This window comes from Cherax quadricarinatus, chromosome 87 (assembly GCF_038502225.1).
Source record: "Cherax quadricarinatus isolate ZL_2023a chromosome 87, ASM3850222v1, whole genome shotgun sequence".
Classification (NCBI taxonomy): domain Eukaryota; kingdom Metazoa; phylum Arthropoda; class Malacostraca; order Decapoda; family Parastacidae; genus Cherax; species Cherax quadricarinatus.
Genome location: NC_091378.1, coordinates 5,905,669 through 5,926,917, shown reverse-complemented (window position 1 = coordinate 5,926,917; position 21,249 = coordinate 5,905,669). Strand labels below are relative to the sequence as shown.

The 21,249-nt window shown below is 53.0% G+C and overlaps 1 protein-coding gene across 4 annotated transcripts in view; it reads left to right on the top strand.

The window, feature by feature from the left end:
* LOC128703825 (neuroligin-2) overlaps positions 1-21,249 on the top strand; it is a 446,601-nt gene that overhangs the window by 358,337 nt on the left and 67,015 nt on the right. For all 4 annotated transcript variants that reach the window (XR_011394466.1, XM_070103745.1, XM_070103747.1 and 1 more), the window contains exon 5: positions 19,731-19,960. Coding sequence is in view for 3 of the 4 variants with exons in the window: in XM_070103745.1 (XP_069959846.1) it covers positions 19,731-19,960 (230 nt within the window). In the remaining variant the exon portion in view is untranslated. The remainder of the gene's footprint in view (positions 1-19,730; positions 19,961-21,249) is intronic.

The following is a 21,249-nucleotide window of genomic DNA, read 5'->3' as shown; positions in this document are numbered from 1 at the left end:
CCTGGGTGGCTAGCCCTCCCTACCCCGGGTTATCCTGGGTGACTAACCCTCCCTACCCCAGGTTATCCTGGGTGGCTAACCCTCCCGACCCCGGGTTATCCTGGGTGGCTAACCCTCCCTACCTCTACCAATGTACTGGGTGTCTCGCCCACATATGATTGGCTGCAGTCGTTGCAAGGGATTATGTATACCCCTGCAGAGGATTGAACCTTGTCCTGTCTGTTACTGGTGATGTTCTTGATGGTAGATATGGAGGAAGACACTTAAAATGATGTGACTCACGAAATCGTAATGACACGATTGCAAACAAACCATACCACGGGCGGGGATAGAACCCGCGATCAGAGTCTCAAAACTCCAGACCGTCGCGTTAGCCACTGGACCAGCTAGCCACAATAAGATTCGCCCAACTTGCATTTGTGGTCACAGTGGTGCCTATGCTAACCTTCCTATGGTGTAGAAATATACCTAGTTGGACGAATCTTATTGTGGCTAGCTGGTCCAGTGGCTAACGCGACGGTCTGGAGTTTTCAGACTCTGATCGCGGGTTCTATCCCCGCCCGTGGTATGATTTTTTTTTAGAATGAGGTATTGGGAAAGATGTCGCCAATCACTTTTCCAAAACGTATTTCAGAACACCAGAACGCAGACAGATCGGACGATTTAAGGAACGCCTTCGTTCAACACCGAAATTCTCACAACCATCTAATCAACTACAGAAACTCCAGACTTACCGCCAGAGAAGACAGTGAATACCGCAGATTCCTGGAATTATCACTTATCTGTATATCCAACAATTTCAACCCAAACAACGACTTCTATAACTTAACCCTTCCACCCACGACCCACAAGTCACTCTACCACGAGTCGCTCGACCCACGACGCACAAGTCACTCTACCCACGATCCACAAATTCTACCCACGACAAACAAGTCACTCTACCCACGACCCACAAGTCACTCTACCCACAATTCACTCTACCCACGATCCACAATTCACTATATCCACGACCCACGAGTCACACTGCCCACGATCTACAAGTCACTCTACCCACGACCTACAAGTTACTCTACTCCCAGGCAGCCCACGGCAGAGACCAGGAGCTGTATTTCAACCATGAACCCCTCGTTACCCAAGTTTGGCCTGGCGTAAATATTCAGTCTTGCCATATAAGATATAAACCTCTTGGAGAATTTTACTAAGACTGATGCTGCCCTGTCTGCCATGATGCTGCCCTGTCTGCCATGATGCTGCCCTGTCTGCCATGATGCTGCCCTGTCTGCCATGATGCTGCCCTGTCTGCCATGATGCTGCCCTGTCTGCCATGATGCTGTCCTGTCTGCCATGATGCTGTCCTGTCTGCCATGATGCTGTCCTGTCTGCCATGATGCTGTCCTGTCTGCCATGATGCTGTCCTGTCTGCCATGATGCTGTCCTGTCTGCCATGATGCTGTCCTGTCTGCCGTGATGCTGTCCTGTCTGCCATGATGCTGTCCTGTCTGCCATGATGCTGTCCTGTCTGCCATGATGCTGTCCTGTCTACCATGATGCTGTCCTGTCTGCCATGATGCTGTCCTGTCTGCCGTGATGCTGTCCTGTCTGCCATGATGCTGTCCTGTCTGCCATGATGCTGTCCTGTCTGCCATGATGCTGTCCTGTCTGCCGTGATACTGTCCTGTCTGCCGTGATGCTATCCTGTCTGCCATGATGCTGTCCTGTCTGCCATGATGCTGTCCTGTCTGCCGTGATGCTGTCCTGTCTGCCGTGAAGCTGTTCTGTCTGCCATGATGCTGTCCTGTCTGCCGTGATGCTGTCCTGTCTGCCATGATGCTGTCCTGTCTGCCATGATGCTGTCCTGTCTGCCGTGATACTGTCCTGTCTGCCGTGATGCTATCCTGTCTGCCATGATGCTGTCCTGTCTGCCATGATGCTGTCCTGTCTGCCGTGATGCTGTCCTGTCTGCCGTGATGCTGTCCTGTCTGCCGTGATACTGTCCTGTCTGCAGTGATGCTATCCTGTCTGCCGTGATGCTATCCTGTCTGCCATGATGCTGTCCTGTCTGCCGTGATGCTGTCCTGTCTGCCATGATGCTGTCCTGTCTGCCGTGATGCTGTCCTGTCTGCCGTGATGCTGTCCTGTCTGCCATGATGCTGTCCTGTCTGCCGTGATGCTGTCCTGTCTGCCGTGATGCTGTCCTGTCTGCCATGATGCTGCCCTGTCTGCCGTGATGCTGTCCTGTCTGCCATGATGCTGTCCTGTCTGCCGTGATGCTGTCCTGTCTGCCATGATGCTGTCCTGTCTGCCATGATGCTGTCCTGTCTGCCATGATGCTGTCCTGTCTGCCATGATGCTGTCCTGTCTGCCGTGATGCTGTCCTGTCTGCCATGATGCTGTCCTGTCTACCATGATGCTGTCCTGTCTGCCATGATGCTGTCCTGTCTGCCGTGATGCTGTCCTGTCTGCCATGATGCTGTCCTGTCTACCATGATGCTGTCCTGTCTACCATGATGCTGTCCTGTCTACCATGATGCTGTCCTGTCTACCGTGATGCTGTCCTGTCTGCCGTGATGCTGTCCTGTCTACCATGATGCTGTCCTGTCTGTCATGATGCTGTCCTGTCTGCCGTGATGCTGTCCTGTCTGCCGTGATGCTGTCCTGTCTGCCGTGATGCTGCCCTGTCTACCATGATGCTGTCCTGTCTGCCATGATGCTGTCCTGTCTACCATGATGCTGCGCTGTCTACCATGATGCTGTCCTGTCTGCCGTGATGCTGTCCTGTCTACCATGATGCTGTCCTGTCTACCATGATGCTGCGCTGTCTACCATGATGCTGTCCTGTCTGCCGTGATGCTGTCCTGTCTGCCATGATGCTGTCCTGTCTGCCATGATGCTGTCCTGTCTGCCGTGATGCTATCCTATCTGCCGTGATGCTGTCCTGTCTGCCGTGATGCTGTCCTGTCTGCCATGATGCTGTCCTGTCTGCCGTGATGCTGTCCTGTCTGCCGTGATGCTATCCTATCTGCCGTGATGCTATCCTGTCTGCCGTGATGCTATCCTGTCTACCATAATACTGCCCTGTCTACCATGATGCTATCCTTCCTACCGTCACGCTATCAACTATCACCAATATTCAACATCACAAAGTTTCAAACCTATCGGAAGAGTTACTCTTAGTTTACCGGTGTTAATCAAATGGCAATATTAAACAGTAAATATTATTCTAACTTGACACATGTACCATAAAATGTATAGGGAGACATTGTGTGCGGTCCCTCTTGATGGCCACACTGACGCACTGGTAGAGAGGTTGTGTGTGGTCCCTCTTGATGGCCACACTGACGCACTGGTAGAGAGGTTGTGTGCGGTCCCTCTTGATGGCCACACTGACGCACTGGTAGAGAGGTTGTGTGTGGTCCCTCTTGATGGCCACACTGACGCACTGGTAGAGAGGTTGTGTGTGGTCCCTCTTGATGGCCACACTGACGCACTGGTAGAGAGGTTGTGTGCGGTCCCTCTTGATGGCCACACTGACGCACTGGTAGAGAGGTTGTGTGCGGTCCCTCTTGATGGCCACACTGACGCACTGGTAGAGAGGTTGTGTGCGGACGGTCCCTCTTGATGGCCACACTGACGCACTGGTAGAGAGGTTGTGTGTGGTCCCTCTTGATGGCCACACTGACGCACTGGTAGAGAGGTTGTGTGTGGTCCCTCTTGATGGCCACACTGACGCACTGGTAGAGAGGTTGTGTGCGGTCCCTCTTGATGGCCACACTGACGCACTGGTAGAGAGGTTGTGTGTGGTCCCTCTTGATGGCCACACTGACGCACTGGTAGAGAGGTTGTGTGCGGTCCCTCTTGATGGCCACACTGACGCACTGGTAGAGAGGTTGTGTGTGGTCCCTCTTGATGGCCACACTGACGCACTGGTAGAGAGGTTGTGTGTGGTCCCTCTTGATGGCCACACTGACGCACTGGTAGAGAGGTTGTGTGTGGTCCCTCTTGATGGCCACACTGACGCACTGGTAGAGAGGTTGTGTGCGGTCCCTCTTGATGGCCACACTGACGCACTGGTAGAGAGGTTGTGTGTGGTCCCTCTTGATGGCCACACTGACGCACTGGTAGAGAGGTTGTGTGTGGTCCCTCTTGATGGCCACACTGACGCACTGGTAGAGAGGTTGTGTGTGGTCCCTCTTGATGGCCACACTGACGCACTGGTAGAGACGTTGTGTGTTTTCCCTCTTGTTGATGGCCACACTGACGCACTGGTAGAGAGGTTGTGTGTGGTCCCTCTTGATGGCCACACTGACGCACTGGTAGAGAGGTTGTGTGTGGTCCCTCTTGATGGCCACACTGACGCACTGGTAGAGAGGTTGTGTGTGGTCCCTCTTGATGGCCACACTGACGCACTGGTAGAGAGGTTGTGTGTGGTCCCTCTTGATGGCCACACTGACGCACTGGTAGAGAGGTTGTGTGTGGTCCCTCTTGATGGCCACACTGACGCACTGGTAGAGAGGTTGTGTGGTCCCTCTTGATGGCCTCACTGACGCACTGGTAGAGAGGTTGTGTGTGGTCCCTCTTGATGGCCACACTGACGCACTGGTAGAGAGGTTGTGTGTGGTCCCTCTTGATGGCCACACTGACGCACTGGTAGAGAGTGGTGGCAATCCTCGGGATTCTGGCGGTTGTTAGGAGTTTGGAATCATTATATGATATAATTAATTTTTTTATTATTACTGGGGTTGACCGGCAAGTCCACTGGAGACGGTGGAAGAATTGGAGCGGTAATATTCAGGTCATCAGTCCCATAGTCTTGATTGAGGGTGATCAGTCCCTTACTCTAGCTTGAGGGTGATCAGTCCCTTACTCTAGCTTGAGGGTGATCAGTCCCTTACTCAAGCTTGAGGGTGATCAGTCCCTTACTCAAGATTGAGGGTGATCAGTCCCTTACTCAAGATTGAGGGTGATCAGTCCCTTACTCAAGCTTGAGGGTGATCAGTCCCTTACTCTAGCTTGAGGGTGATCAGTCCCTTACTCAAGATTGAGGGTGATCAGTCCCTTACTCAAGCTTGAGGGTGATCAGTCCCTTACTCAAGATTGAGGGTGATCAGTCCCTTACTCAAGCTTGAGGGTGATCAGTCCCTTACTCAAGCTTGAGGGTGATCAGTCCCTTACTCAAGATTGAGGGTGATCAGTCCCTTACTCAAGCTTGAGGGTGATCAGTCCCTTACTCAAGCTTGAGGGTGATCAGTCTCTTACTCTAGCTTGAGGGTGATCAGTCCCATAGCCTTTATAACAAAGTTGATCTCCGACCCATTGCTTCCACCTAGACACAAATTCTCTCTTATATTACTGAACCTTAGAAGTCCCATTAAAGTTAGATTATAACGATGGTTGTGGGAGGCGTCAGCCAGTGTGTGGCAGGTGGTGGGTTGTGGGTGGCGTCAGCCAGTGTGTGGCAGGTGGTGGGTTGTGGGAGGCGTCAGCCAGTGTGTGGCAGGTGGTGGGTTGTGGGAGGCGTCAGCCAGTGTGTGGCAGGTGGTGGGTTGTGGGAGGCGTCAGCCAGTGTGTGGCAGGTGGTGGGTTGTGGGAGGCGTCAGCCAGTGTGTGGCAGGTGGTGGGTTGTGGGAGGCGTCAGCCAGTGTGTGGCAGGTGGTGGGTTGTGGGAGGCGTCAGCCAGTGTGTGGCAGGTGGTGGGTTGTGGGTGGCGTCAGCCAGTGTGTGGCAGGTGGTGGGTTGTGGGTGGCGTCAGCCAGTGTGTGGCAGGTGGTGGGTTGTGGGAGGCGTCAGCCAATGTGTGGCAGGTGGTGGGTTGTGGGTGGCGTCAGCCAGTGTGTGGCAGGTGGTGGGTTGTGGGAGGCGTCAGCCAGTGTGTGGCAGGTGGTGGGTTGTGGGAGGCGTCAGCCAGTGTGTGGCAGGTGGTGGGTTGTGGGAGGCGTCAGCCAGTGTGTGGCATGTGGTGGGTTGTGGGTGGCGTCAGCCAGTGTGTGGCAGGTGGTGGGTTGTGGGTGGCGTCAGCCAGTGTGTGGCATGTGGTGGGTTGTGGGTGGCGTCAGCCAGTGTGTGGCAGGTGGTGGGTTGTGGGAGGCGTCAGCCAGTGGCAGGTGGTGGGTTGTGGGAGGCGTCAGCCAGTGGCAGGTGGTGGGTTGTGGGAGGCGTCAGCCAGAGAGTGGCAGTGGTGGGTTGTGGGAGGCAGGTGGCAGGTGGTGGGTTGTGGGAGGCGTCAACCAGAGAGTGGCAGGTGGTGGGTTGTGGGAGGCGTCAGCCAGTGTGTGGCAGGTGGTGGGTTGTGGGAGGCGTCAGCCAGAGAGTGGCAGGTGGTGGGTTGTGGGAGGCGTCAGCCAGAGAGTGGCAGGTGGTGGGTTGTGGGAGGCGTCAGCCAGAGAGTGGCAGGTGGTGGGTTGTGGGAGGCGTCAGCCAGAGAGTGGCAGGTGGTGGGTTGTGGGAGGCGTCAGCCAGAGAGTGGCAGGTGGTGGGTTGTGGGAGGCGTCAGCCAGAGAGTGGCAGGTGGTGGGTTGTGGGAGGCGTCAGCCAGAGAGTGGCAGGTGGTGGGTTGTGGGAGGCGTCAGCCAGAGAGTGTGATCTGGTGGGATTTGTGAGGCGTCAGCCAGAGAGTGGCAGGTGGTGGGTTGTGGGAGGCGTCAGCCAGAGAGTGGCAGGTGGTGGGTTGTGGGAGGCGTCAGCCAGAGAGTGGCAGGTGGTGGGTTGTGGGAGGCGTCAGCCAGAGAGTGGCAGGTGGTGGGTTGTGGGAGGCGTCAGCCAGAGAGTGGCAGGTGGTGGGTTGTGGGAGGCGTCAGCCAGAGAGTGGCAGGTGGTGGGTTGTGGGAGGCGTCAACCAGAGAGTGGCAGGTGGTGGGTTGTGGGAGGCGTCAACCAGAGAGTGGCAGGTGGTGGGTTGTGGGAGGCGTCAACCAGAGAGTGGCAGGTGGTGGGTTGTGGGAGGCGTCAACCAGAGAGTGGCAGGTGGTGGGTTGTGGGAGGCGTCAACCAGAGAGTGGCAGGTGGTGGGTTGTGGGAGGCGTCAACCAGAGAGTGGCAGGTGGTGGGTTGTGGGAGGCGTCAACCAGAGAGTGGCAGGTGGTGGGTTGTGGGAGGCGTCAGCCAGAGAGTGGCAGGTGGTGGGTTGTGGGAGGCGTCAGCCAGAGAGTGGCAGGTGGTGGGTTGTGGGAGGCGTCAGCCAGAGAGTGGCAGGTGGTGGGTTGTGGGAGGCGTCAACCAGAGAGTGGCAGGTGGTGGGTTGTGGGAGGCGTCAACCAGAGAGTGGCAGGTGGTGGGTTGTGGGAGGCGTCAACCAGAGAGTGGCAGGTGGTGGGTTGTGGGAGGCGTCAACCAGAGAGTGGCAGGTGGTGGGTTGTGGGAGGCGTCAACCAGAGAGTGGCAGGTGGTGGGTTGTGGGAGGCGTCAACCAGAGTGTGGCAGGTGGTGGGTTGTGGGAGGCGTCAACCAGAGAGTGGCAGGTGGTGGGTTGTGGGAGGCGTCAACCAGAGAGTGGCAGGTGGTGGGTTGTGGGAGGCGTCAACCAGAGAGTGGCAGGTGGTGGGTTGTGGGAGGCGTCAACCAGAGTGTGGCAGGTGGTGGGTTGTGGGAGGCGTCAACCAGAGTGTGGCAGGTGGTGGGTTGTGGGAGGCGTCAACCAGAGAGTGGCAGGTGGTGGGTTGTGGGAGGCGTCAGCCAGAGAGTGGCAGGTGGTGGGTTGTGGGAGGCGTCAGCCAGAGAGTGGCAGGTGGTGGGTTGTGGGAGGCGTCAGCCAGAGAGTGGCAGGTGGTGGGTTGTGGGAGGCGTCAACCAGAGAGTGGCAGGTGGTGGGTTGTGGGAGGCGTCAACCAGAGAGTGGCAGGTGGTGGGTTGTGGGAGGCGTCAGCCAGAGAGTGGCAGGTGGTGGGTTGTGGGAGGCGTCAGCCAGAGAGTGGCAGGTGGTGGGTTGTGGGAGGCGTCAGCCAGAGAGTGGCAGGTGGTGGGTTGTGGGAGGCGTCAGCCAGAGAGTGGCAGGTGGTGGGTTGTGGGAGGCGTCAACCAGAGAGTGGCAGGTGGTGGGTTGTGGGAGGCGTCAGCCAGAGAGTGGCAGGTGGTGGGTTGTGGGAGGCGTCAGCCAGAGAGTGGCAGGTGGTGGGTTGTGGGAGGCGTCAGCCAGAGAGTGGCAGGTGGTGGGTTGTGGGAGGCGTCAGCCAGAGAGTGGCAGGTGGTGGGTTGTGGGAGGCGTCAGCCAGAGAGTGGCAGGTGGTGGGTTGTGGGAGGCGTCAGCCAGAGAGTGGCAGGTGGTGGGTTGTGGGAGGCGTCAACCAGAGAGGTGGTGGGTTGTGGGAGCCAGAGTGGCAGGTGGTGGGTTGTGGGAGGCGTCAGCCAGAGAGTGGCAGGTGGTGGGTTGTGGGAGGCGTCAGCCAGAGAGTGGCAGGTGGTGGGTTGTGGGAGGCGTCAGCCAGAGAGTGGCAGGTGGTGGGTTGTGGGAGGCGTCAGCCAGAGAGTGGCAGGTGGTGGGTTGTGGGAGGCGTCAGCCAGAGAGTGGCAGGTGGTGGGTTGTGGGAGGCGTCAGCCAGAGAGTGGCAGGTGGTGGGTTGTGGGAGGCGTCAACCAGAGAGTGGCAGGTGGTGGGTTGTGGGAGGCGTCAACCAGAGAGTGGCAGGTGGTGGGTTGTGGGAGGCGTCAACCAGAGAGTGGCAGGTGGTGGGTTGTGGGAGGCGTCAACCAGAGAGTGGCAGGTGGTGGGTTGTGGGAGGCGTCAACCAGAGAGTGGCAGGTGGTGGGTTGTGGGAGGCGTCAGCCAGAGAGTGGCAGGTGGTGGGTTGTGGGAGGCGTCAACCAGAGAGTGGCAGGTGGTGGGTTGTGGGAGGCGTCAACCAGAGAGTGGCAGGTGGTGGGTTGTGGGAGGCGTCAGCCAGAGAGTGGCAGGTGGTGGGTTGTGGGAGGCGTCAACCAGAGAGTGGCAGGTGGTGGGTTGTGGGAGGCGTCAGCCAGAGAGTGGCAGGTGGTGGGTTGTGGGAGGCGTCAACGTCAGAGAGTGGCAGGTGGTGGGTTGTGGGAGGCGTCAACCAGAGAGTGGCAGGTGGTGGGTTGTGGGAGGCGTCAACCAGAGAGTGGCAGGTGGTGGGTTGTGGGAGGCGTCAACCAGAGAGTGGCAGGTGGTGGGTTGTGGGAGGCGTCAACCAGAGAGTGGCAGGTGGTGGGTTGTGGGAGGCGTCAACCAGAGAGTGGCAGGTGGTGGGTTGTGGGAGGCGTCAACCAGAGAGTGGCAGGTGGTGGGTTGTGGGAGGCGTCAACCAGAGAGTGGCAGGTGGTGGGTTGTGGGAGGCGTCAACCAGAGAGTGGCAGGTGGTGGGTTGTGGGAGGCGTCAACCAGAGAGTGGCAGGTGGTGGGTTGTGGGAGGCGTCAGCCAGAGAGTGGCAGGTGGTGGGTTGTGGGAGGCGTCAACCAGAGAGTGGCAGGTGGTGGGTTGTGGGAGGCGTCAACCAGAGAGTGGCAGGTGGTGGGTTGTGGGAGGCGTCAGCCAGAGAGTGGCAGGTGGTGGGTTGTGGGAGGCGTCAGCAAGAGAGTGGGAGGTGGTGGGTTGTGGGAGGCAGAGAGTGGCAGGTGGTGGGTTGTGGGAGGCGTCAACCAGAGAGTGGCAGGTGGTGGGTTGTGGGAGGCGTCAACCAGAGAGTGGCAGGTGGTGGGTTGTGGGAGGCGTCAACCAGAGAGTGGCAGGTGGTGGGTTGTGGGAGGCGTCAACAGGTGGTGGGTTGTGGGAGGCGTCAACCAGAGAGTGGCAGGTGGTGGGTTGTGGGAGGCGTCAACCAGAGAGTGGCAGGTGGTGGGTTGTGGGAGGCGTCAACCAGAGAGTGGCAGGTGGTGGGTTGTGGGAGGCGTCAACCAGAGAGTGGCAGGTGGTGGGTTGTGGGAGGCGTCAACCAGAGAGTGGCAGGTGGTGGGTTGTGGGAGGCGTCAGCCAGAGAGTGGCAGGTGGTGGGTTGTGGGAGGCGTCAACCAGAGAGTGGCAGGTGGTGGGTTGTGGGAGGCGTCAACCAGAGAGTGGCAGGTGGTCACCATCAACATTGCTAAAAATCAGCCGAAAGTCAACGAAAGTTGAGAAGGTGATTTACATAAGGGATCATCTGGCGAGGAAGGCAGGAGGAGGAAGACAGGGAAAGACGGGAGGAAGGCAGGGAAAGACGGGAGGAAGGCAGGAGGAGGAGGAAGGCAGGGAAAGACGGGAGGAAGGCAGGAGGAGGAATGCAGGGAAGGACGGGAGGAAGGCAGGAGGAGGAGAAAGGCAGGGGAGGAAGGCAGGAGGAGGGCAGGGAATGCATCACAGGAACAGGAGGAGGAGGGCAGGGAAGGCATCACATGAACAGGAGGAGGAGGGCAGGGAAAGCAGCAGTAGTAGCAGGAGGAGGCGGAGGAGGAGGAGGAGGATAAAGCATAACGGGAGGATGACAGAGAAGGCAGGAGGAAGGAAGAGCAAGGAAGACAGAAGGAAGGAAGAGCAAGGAAGACAGAAGGAAGGAAGGAAGAGCAAGGAAGACAGAAGGAAGGAAGGAAGAGCAAGGAAGACAGAAGGAAGGAAGGAAGAGCAAGGAAGACAGAAGGAAGGAAGGAAGAGCAAGGAAGACAGAAGGAAGGGAGGAAGAGCAAAGGAAGGAAGGAAGAGCAAGGAAGACAGAAGGAAGGAAGGAAGAGCAAGGAAGACAGAAGGAAGGAAGGAAGAGCAAGGAAGACAGAAGGAAGAGCAAGGAAGACAGAAGGAAGGAAGGAAGAGCAATCACCTTCGTCAGGCTGGATCACACCACCACACAACCTGATTTTATGGATTTTGTAACTTAGCCAATTTTGTAGATTTTCCTTCTAATATTTTGGATTTTGATGTTTTGGTCTAATATTGTGGGTCAACAGGTATAAGTCACCGTACACCTGTTACCCCTGTTCACCTAACAGTAAGTGCCTGGGTGTTAGCAGACTATTGTGGGTCGCATCCTGGGAGAGTAGTAGAGTGCTACCTCTAAAGTCTACTAGGAGTAGATTATTAGTAGTAGATCATAGATCTGGGCTTTGAAACGAGTCAAGATATGAGACAGAGGAACGTGATCAGTCCCCCAGCCTTGATAGTAGGTAGTCAGTCCCTCAGCCTTGATAGTAGGTAGTCAGTCCCTCAGCCTTGATAATAGGTAGTCAGTCCCTCACCCTTGGTAGTAGGTAGTCCCTCCCTCAGCCTTGATAACAGGTAGTCAGTCCCTCAGCCTTGATAGTAGGTGGTCACTCCCTCAGCGTTGATAGTAGGGAGTCAGTCCCTCACACTTGGTGGTAGGTAGTATCTCCCTCAGCCTTGATAGTAGGTAGTCAGTCCCTCACACTTGGGGGTAGGTAGTCCCTCCCTCAGCCTTGATAGTAGGTAGTCAGTCCCTCAGCCATGATAGTACGCGGTCACTCCCTCAGCCTTGATAGTAGGTAGTCAGTCCCTCAGCCTTGACAGTAGGTAGTCAGTCCCTCAGCCTTGATAGTAGGTAGTCAGTCCCTCAGCCTTGACAGTAGGTAGTCAGTCCCTCAGCCTTGATAGTAGGTAGTCAGTCCCTCAGCCTTGACAGTACGTAGTCAGTCCCTCAGCCTTGATAGTAGGTAGTCAGTCCATCAGCCTTGATAGTAGGTAGTCAGTCCTTCAGCCTTGATAGTAGGTGGTCAGTCCCTCATCCTTGATAGTAGGTAGTCAGTCCTTCAGCCTTGATAGTAGGTGGTCAGTCCCTCATCCTTGATAGTAGGTAGTCAGTCCCTCAGCCTTGATAGTAGGTGGTCATTCCCTCAGCCTTGATAGTAGATAGTCAGTCCCTCAGCCTTGATAGGTGGTCAGTCCCTCATCCTTGATAGTAGGTAGTCAGTCCCTCAGCCTTGATAGTAGGTAGTCAGTCCCTCAGCCTTGATATGTGGTCAGTCCCTCATCCTTGATAGTAGGTAGTCAATCCCTCATCCTTGATAGTAGGTAGTCAGTCCCTCGTCCTTGATAGTAGGTAGTCAGTCCCTCAGTCTTGATAGTAGGTGGTTAGTCCCTCAGCCTTGATAGTAGGGAGTCAGTCCCTCACCCTTGATAGTGGGTAGTCCCTCCCTTAGCCTTGGTAGTAGTCAGTCTTTCAGCCTTGATAGTAGGTGGTGACGCCCTCAGCCTTCATAGTAGGTAGTCGGTCCTTCAGCCTTGATATTAGATGGGCACTCCCTCAGCCTTGATAGTAGGTAGTCAGTTCCTCAGCCATGATAGTAGGTGGTCAGTCCCTCATCCTTGATAGTAGGTAGTCAGTCCCTCAGCCTTGATAGTAGGTAGTCAGTCCCTGAGCCTTGATAGTAGGTGGTCATTCCCTCAGCCTTCATAGTAGGTAGTCGGTCCTTCAGCCTTGATATTAGATGGTCACTCCCTCAGCCTTGATAGTAGGTAGTCAGTTCCTCAGCCATGATAGTAGGTGGTCAGTCCCTCATCCTTGATAGTAGGTAGTCAGTCCCTCAGCCTTGATAGTAGGTAGTCAGTCCCTGAGCCTTGATAGTAGGTGGTCATTCCCTCAGCCTTGATAGTAGGTAGTCAGTCCCTCAGTCTTGATAGTAGGTGGTCAGTCCCTCAGCCTTGATAGTAGGTAGTCAGTCCCTAAGCCTTGATAGTAGGTAGTCAGTCGTTCAGTCTTGATAGTAGGTAGTCAGTCCCTCACCCTTGGTAGTAGGTAGTCCCTCCCTCAGCCTTGATAGTTGGTAGTCAATCTCTCAGCCTTGATAGTAGGTAGTCAGTCCCTCTACCTTGATAGTAGGCAGTCAGTCCCTCAGCCTTGATAGTAGGTAGTCAGTCCCTCAACCTTGATAGTAGGGAGTCAGTCCCTCACCCTTGGTAGTAGGTAGTCAATCCCTCAGCCTTGATAGTAGGTAGTCAGTTCCTCAGCCTTGATAGTAGGTAGTCACTCCATCAGCCTTGATAATAGGTAGTCAGTCCCTCAGCCTTGATAGTAGGTGGTCAGTCCCTCAGCCTTGATAGTAGGTTGTCACTCCCACAGACTTGATAGTAGGTGGTCACTCCTTCAGCCTTGATAGTAGGTAGTCAGTCCCTCACCCTTGGTGGTAGGTAGTCCCTCCCTCAGCCTTGATAGTAGGTAGTCAGTCCCTAAGCCTTGATAATAGGTGGTCAGTCCCTCAGCCTTGATAGTAGGTAACTTGACTCAAGAAATCGTAATGACACGATTGCAAATAAACCATACCCCCGGCCGGGATTGAACCCGCGGTCATAGAGACTCTATGACCGCGGGTTCAATCCCGGCCGGGGGTATGGTTGATAGTAGGTAGTCAGTCACTCAGCCTTCATAGTAGGTGGTCACTCCCTCAGCTTTGATAGTAGGTAGTCAGTCCCTCAGCCTTGATAGTAGGTAGTCAGTCCCTCAGCCTTGATAGTAGGTAGTCAGTCCCCCAGCCTTGATAGTAGGTAGTCAGTTTCTCAGCCTTGATAGTTGGTTGTCAATCCCTCAGCCTTGATAGTAGGTAGTCCGTCCCTCAGCCTTGATTTAGGTAGTCAGTCCCTCAGCTTTGATAGTAGGGAGTCAGTCCCTCAGCCTTGATAGTAGGGAGTCAGTCCCTCAGCCTTGATAGTAGGTAGTCCCTCCCTCAGCCTTGATAGTTGGTAGTCATTCCCTCAGCCTTGATAGTAGGTAGTCAGTCCCTCAGCCTTGATAGTAGGTAGTCAGTCTTTCAGCCTTGATAGTAGGTAGTCTCCCTCAGCCTTGGTAGTAGGTAGTCAGTCCCTCAGCCTTGTTAGTAGGTAGTCAGTCCCTCAGCCTTGATAGTAGGTGGTCACTCCCTCAGCCTTGATAGTAGGTAATTATTCCCTCAGCCTTGATAGTAGGTGATCAGTCCCTCAGCCTTGATATTAGGTGGTCAGTCCCTCAGCCTTGATAGTAGGTAGTCAGTCCCTCAGCCTTGATAGTAGGTGGTCAGTCCCTCAGCCTTGATAGTAGGTGGTCACTCTCTCAGCCTTGACAGTAGGTAGACAGTCCCTCAGCCTTGATAGGAGGTGGTCATTCCCTCAGCCTTGATAGTAGATAGTCAGTCCCTCTGCCTTGATAGGTGGTCAGTCCCTCATCCTTGATAGTAAGTAGTCAGTCCCTCAGCCTTGATAATAGGTAGTCAGCCCCTCAGCCTTGATAGTAGGTGGTCAGTCCCTCAGCCTTGATATTAGATAGTCAGTCCCTCAGCCTTGATAGGTGGTCAGTCCCTCATCCTTGATACTAGGTAGTCAGTCCCTCATCCTTGATAGTAGGTGGTTAGTCCTTCAGCCTTGATAGTAGGTGGTTAGTCCCTCAGCCTTGATAGTAGGTAGTCAGTCCCTCAGCCTTGATAGTAGGGAGTCAGTCCCTCACCCTTGATAGTAGGGAGTCAGTCCCTCACCCTTGGTAGTAGGTAGTCCCTCCCTCAGCCTTGATAATAGTCACTCCCTCAGCCTTGATAGTAGATGGTCACTCCCTCAGCCTTGATAGTAGGTAGTCAGTCCCTCAGCCATGATAGTAGGTGGTCAGTCCCGCATCCTTGATAGTAAGTAGTCAGTCCCTCAGCCTTGATAGTAGGTAGTCAGTCCCTCAGTCTTGATAGTAGGTTGTTAGTCCCTCAGCCTTGATAGTAGGTGGTTAGTCCCTCAGCCTTGATAGTAGGTAGTCAGTCCCTAAGCCTTGATAGTAGGTAGTCAGTCCCTCAGCCTTGATTGTAGGTAGTCAGTCCCTCACCCTTGGTAGTAGGTAGTCCCTCCCTCAGCCTTGATGGTTGGTAGTCAATCTCTCAGCCTTGATAGTAGGTAGTCAGTCCCTCAGCCTTGATAGTAGGTAGTCAGTCCCTCAGCCTTGATAGTAGGGAGTCAGTCCCTCACCCTTGGTAGTAGGTAGTCAATCCCTCAGCCTTGATAGTAGGTGGTCACTCCCTCAGCCTTGATAGTAGGGAGTCAGTCCGTCACCCTTGGTGGTAGGTAGTCAGTCCCTCAGCCTTGATTGTAGGTAGTCAGTCCCTCAGCCTTGATAGTAGGTGATCACTCCCTCAGCCTTGATAGTAGGTAGTCAGTCCCTCAGCCTTGATAGTAGGTGGTCAGTCCCTCAGCCTTGATAGTAGGTAGTCAGTCCCTCAGCTTTGATAGTAGGGAGTCAGTCCCTCAGCCTTGATAGTAGGGAGTCAGTCCTTCACCCTTGGTAGTAGGTAGTCCCTCCCTCAGCCTTGATAGTTGGTAGTCATTCCCTCAGCCTTGATAGTAGGTAGTCACTCCCTCAGCCTTTATAGTAGGTAGTCAGTCCCTCAGCCTTGATAGTAGGTAGTCAGTCCCTCAGCCTTGGTAGTAGGTAGTCAGTCTCTCAGCCTTGATAGTAGGTAGTCAGTCCCTCATTCTTGATAGTAGGTGGTTAGTCCCTCAGCCTTGATAGTAGGTAGCCCCTCCCTCAGCCTTGATAGTAGGTAGTCAGTCCCTCAGTCTTGATAGTAGGTGGTCACTCCCTCAGCCTTGATAGTAGGTAGTTAGTCCCTCAGCCTTGATAGTAGGTGGTCAGTCCCTCAGCCTTGATAGTAGGTAGTCAGACCCTCAGCCTTGATAGTATGTAGTCAGTCCCTCAGCCTTGATAGTAGGTAGTCAGTCCCTCAGCCTTGATAGTAGGTAGTCAGACCCTCAGCCTTGATAGTAGGTAGTCAGTCCCTCAGCCTTGATAATAGGTGGTCACTTGATAGTAGGTGGTCATTCCCTCAGCCTTGATAGTAGGTAGTCAGTCCCTCAGCCTTGATAGTAGGTGGTCATTCCCTCAGCCTTGATAGTAGGTAGTCAGTCCCTCAGCCTTGATAGTAGGTGGTCATTCCCTCAGCCTTGATTTAGGTAGTCAGTCCCTCAGCTTTGATAGTAGGGAGTCAGTCCCTCAGCCTTGATAGTAGGGAGTCAGTCCCTCAGCCTTGATAGTAGGTAGTCCCTCCCTCAGCCTTGATAGTTGGTAGTCATTCCCTCAGCCTTGATAGTAGGTAGTCAGTCCCTCAGCCTTGATAGTAGGTAGTCAGTCTTTCAGCCTTGATAGTAGGTAGTCTCCCTCAGCCTTGGTAGTAGGTAGTCAGTCCCTCAGCCTTGTTAGTAGGTAGTAAGTCCCTCAGCCTTGATAGTAGGTGGTCACTCCCTCAGCCTTGATAGTAGGTAATTATTCCCTCAGCCTTGATAGTAGGTGATCAGTCCCTCAGCCTTGATATTAGGTGGTCAGTCCCTCAGCCTTGATAGTAGGTAGTCAGTCCCTCAGCCTTGATAGTAGGTGGTCAGTCCCTCAGCCTTGATAGTAGGTGGTCACTCTCTCAGCCTTGACAGTAGGTAGACAGTCCCTCAGCCTTGATAGGAGGTGGTCATTCCCTCAGCCTTGATAGTAGATAGTCAGTCCCTCTGCCTTGATAGGTGGTCAGTCCCTCATCCTTGATAGTAAGTAGTCAGTCCCTCAGCCTTGATAATAGGTAGTCAGCCCCTCAGCCTTGATAGTAGGTGATCAGTCCCTCAGCCTTGATATTAGATAGTCAGTCCCTCAGCCTTGATAGGTGGTCAGTCCCTCATCCTTGATACTAGGTAGTCAGTCCCTCATCCTTGATAGTAGGTGGTTAGTCCTTCAGCCTTGATAGTAGGTGGTTAGTCCCTCAGCCTTGATAGTAGGTAGTCAGTCCCTCAGCCTTGATAGTAGGGAGTCAGTCCCTCACCCTTGATAGTAGGGAGTCAGTCCCTCACCCTTGGTAGTAGGTAGTCCCTCCCTCAGCCTTGATAATAGTCACTCCCTCAGCCTTGATAGTAGATGGTCACTCCCTCAGCCTTGATAGTAGGTAGTCAGTCCCTCAGCCATGATAGTAGGTGGTCAGTCCCGCATCCTTGATAGTAAGTAGTCAGTCCCTCAGCCTTGATAGTAGGTAGTCAGTCCCTCAGTCTTGATAGTAGGTTGTTAGTCCCTCAGCCTTGATAGTAGGTGGTTAGTCCCTCAGCCTTGATAGTAGGTAGTCAGTCCCTAAGCCTTGATAGTAGGTAGTCAGTCCCTCAGCCTTGATTGTAGGTAGTCAGTCCCTCACCTTGGTAGTAGGTAGTCCCTCCCTCAGCCTTGATGGTTGGTAGTCAATCTCTCAGCCTTGATAGTAGGTAGTCAGTCCCTCAGCCTTGATAGTAGGTAGTCAGTCCCTCAGCCTTGATAGTAGGGAGTCAGTCCCTCAGCCTTGATAGTTGGTTGTCAATCCCTCAGCCTTGATAGTAAGTAGTCAATCCCTCAGCCTTGATAGTAGGGAGTCAGTCCGTCACCCTTGGTGGTAGGTAGTCAGTCCCTCAGCCTTGATTGTAGGTAGTCAGTCCCTCAGCCTTGATAGTAGGTGATCACTCCCTCAGCCTTGATAGTAGGTAGTCAGTCCCTCAGCCTTGATAGTAGGTGGTCAGTCCCTCAGCCTTGATAGTAGGTAGTCAGTCCCTCAGCTTTGATAGTAGGGAGTCAGTCCCTCAGCCTTGATAGTAGGGAGTCAGTCCTTCACCCTTGGTAGTAGGTAGTCCCTCCCTCAGCCTTGATAGTTGGTAGTCATTCCCTCAGCCTTGATAGTAGGTAGTCAATCCCTCAGCCTTTATAGTAGGTAGTCAGTCCCTCATCCTTGATAGTAGGTAGTCAGTCCCTCATCCTTGATAGTAGGTAGTCAGTCCCTCATCCTTGATAGTAGGTAGTCAGTCCCTCATTCTTGATAGTAGGTAGTCAGTCCCTCAGCCTTGGTAGTAGGTAGTCAGTCCCTCATTCTTGATAGTAGGTAGTCAGTCCCTCATTCTTGATAGTAGGTAGTCACTCCCTCAGCCTTGATAGTAGGTAGCCCCTCCCTCAGCCTTGATAGTAGGTGGTCAGTCCCTCACCCTTGGTAGTAGGTAGCCCCTCCCTCAGCCTTGATAGTAGGTAGTCAGTCCCTCAGTCTTGATAGTAGGTAGTTAGTCCCTCAGCCTTGATAGTAGGTAGTCAGACCCTCAGCCTTGATAGTAGGTAGTCAGTCCCTCAGCCTTGATAATAGGTGGTCACTTGATAGTAGGTGGTCATTCCCTCAGCCTTGATAGTAGGTAGTCAGTCCCTCAGCCTTGATAGTAGGTGGTCATTCCCTCAGCCTTGATAGTAGGTAGTCAGTCCCTCAGCCTTGATAGTAGGTGGTCATTCCCTCAGCCTTATTAGTAGGTAGTCAGTCCCTCAGCCATGATAGTAGGTGGTCAGTCCCTCAGCCTTGATAGTAGGTAGTTCGTCCCTCAGCCTTGATAGTAGGTAGTCAGTCCCTCAGCCTTGATAGTAGGTCGTCATTCCCTCAGCCTTGATAGTAGGTCGTCATTCCCTCAGCCTTGATAGTAGGTAGTCAGTCCCTCAGCCTTGATAGGTGGTCAGTCCCTCATCCTTGATAGTAGGTAGTCAGTCCATTATCCTTGATAGTAGGTAGTCAGTCCCTCAGTCTTGATAGTAGGTGGTTAGTCCCTCAGCCTTGATAGTAGGTGGTCAGTCCCTCAACCTTGATAGTAGGTAGTCAGTCCCTCATCCTTGATAGTAGGTAGTCAGTCCCTCAGCCTTGATAGTAGGTAGTCAGTCCCTCAGCCTTGATAGTAGGTAGTCAGTCCCTCAGCCTTGATAGTAGGTGGTCACTCCCTCAGCCTTGATAGTAGGTAGTCAGTCCCTCAGCCTTGATAGTAGGTGGTCACTCCCTCAGCCTTGATAGTAGGTGGTCAGTCCCTCATCCTTGATAGTAGGTAGTCAGTCCCTCAGCCTTGATAGTAGGTAGTCAGTCCCTCAGCCTTGATAGTAGGTAGTCAGTCCCTCAGCCTTGATAGTAGGTAGTCAGTCCCTCAGCCTTGATAGTAGTCCCTCATTCTTGATAGTAGGTAGTCCCCTCAGCCTTGATAGTAGGTAGTCAGTCCCTCAGTCTTGATAGTAGGTAGTTAGTCCCTCAGCCTTGATAGTAGGTAGTCAGTCCCTCAACCTTGATAGTAGGTAGTCAGACCCTCAGCCTTGATAGTAGGTAGTCAGTCCCTCAGTCTTGATAGTAGGTGGTTAGTCCCTCACCCTTGATAGTAGGTGGTCAGTCCCTCAGCCTTGATAGTAGGTAGTCAGTCCCTCAGCCTTGATAGTAGGTAGTCAGTCCCTCAGCCTTGATAGTAGGTAGTCAGTCCCTCAGCCTTGATAGTAGGTAGTCAGTCCCTCAGCCTTGATAGTAGGTAGTCAGTCCCTCAGCCTTGATAGTAGGTGGTCACTCCCTCAGCCTTGATAGTAGGTAGTTAGTCCCTCAGCCTTGATAGTAGGTGGTCAGTCTCTCAGCCTTGATAGTAGGTGGTCAGTCCCTCAGCCTTGATAGTAGGTAGTCAGACCCTCAGCCTTGATAGTATGTAGTCAGTCCCTCAGCCTTGATAGTAGGTGGTCACTCCCTCAGCCTTGATAGGTAGTCAGTCCCTCAGCCTTGATAGGTGGTCAGTCCCTCATTCTTGATAGTAGGTAGTCAGTCCCTCAGCCTTGATAGTAGGTAGTCAGTCCCTCAGCCTTGATAGTAGGTAGTCAGTCCCTCAGCCTTGATAGTAGGTAGTCAGTCCCTCAGCCTTGATAGTAGGTAGTCAGTCCCTCAGCCTTGATAGTAGGTAGTCAGTCCCTCAGCCTTGATAGTAGGTAGTCAGTCCCTCAGCCTTGATAGTAGGTAGTCAGTCCCTCAGCCTTGATAGTAGGTAGTCAGTCCCTCAGCCTTGATAGTAGGTAGTCAGTCCCTCAAACCATCTATCTTGCAGGTACCGGAGTACTACTACGCGTTCGGACCCACGGTCGACGGAGTGGTGATCGACACGGACTACGACACGGACCGACAGTCGTACGTCAACCGCCTGGCCACCTACGACCTCATCTTCGGCGTCACCCCGTCCGACGCATTCTTTACGTTCAACGACGATGACGTCAAGTTCGGCTTTGAGACGGACAAGAGAAACAAGATCCTCAGAACGTTCATCAGGAACACTTACAAGTACGACCTTTTGTTCAAGTACGACCTTTTGTCCAAGTACGACCTATTGTCCAAGTACGACCTATTATCCAAATACATTTTGTTCAAGTACGACCTTTTGTCCAAGTACAACCTTTTGTCCAAGTACGACCTATTGTCCAAGTACGACCTATTGTCCAAGTACGACCTATTATCCAAATACGACCTATTGTCCAAGTAAGACCTTTTTTCAAGTACGACCTTGTTTAAATGCAATCCTTTATTCAAATACCACTTTTTGTTCATTTCAGTACGACCTTTTGTTCACACAACGACATTTTGTTCAAATACAGTCTTGTTCCTTCCCCTTGGATCAAACCTGTTTACCTCGCATGAGGTAAATGTAATAATAATAATTTTATTATTATTATTATTATTATTATTATTATTATTGTCACAGCCTCTGTCGTTAACATATGTTCTGCCTTAACACCATTAACACCTGCTTTAATTAACACCAGTACATCCTGCACTAACACCTGTACATCCTGTAGTAACACCTGTACATCCTGTAGTAACACCTGTACATCCTGTACTAACACCTGTACATCCTGTACTAACACCTGTACATCCTGTACTAACACCTGTACATCCTGCACTAACACCTGTACATCCTGCACTAACACCTGTACATCCTGCACTAACACCTGTACATCCTGCACTAACACCTGTACATCCTGTATTAACACTTGTACATCCTGTACTAACACTTGTACATCCTGTACTAACACCTGTACATCCTGTATTAACACCTGTACATCCTGTATTAACACCTGTACATCCTGTATTAACACTTGTACATCCTGTATTAACACTTGTACATCCTGTACTAACACCTGTACATCTTGTACTAACACCTGTACATCCTGTATTAACACCTGTACATCCTGTATTAACACCTGTACATCCTGTATTAACACTTGTACATCCTGTATTAACACTTGTACATCCTGTACTAACACCTGTACATCTTGTACTAACACCTGTACATCCTGTACTAACACTTGTACATCCTGTACTAACACCTGTACATCCTGTATTAACACCTGTACATCCTGTATTAACACCTGTACATCCTGTATTAACACTTGTACATCCTGTATTAACACTTGTACATCCTGTACTAACACCTGTACATCCTGTATTAACACCTGTACATCCTGTATTAACACCTGTACATCCTGTATTAACACTTGTACATCCTGTACTAACACCTGTACATCCTGTATTAACACCTGTACATCCTGTATTAACACCTGTACATCCTGTAT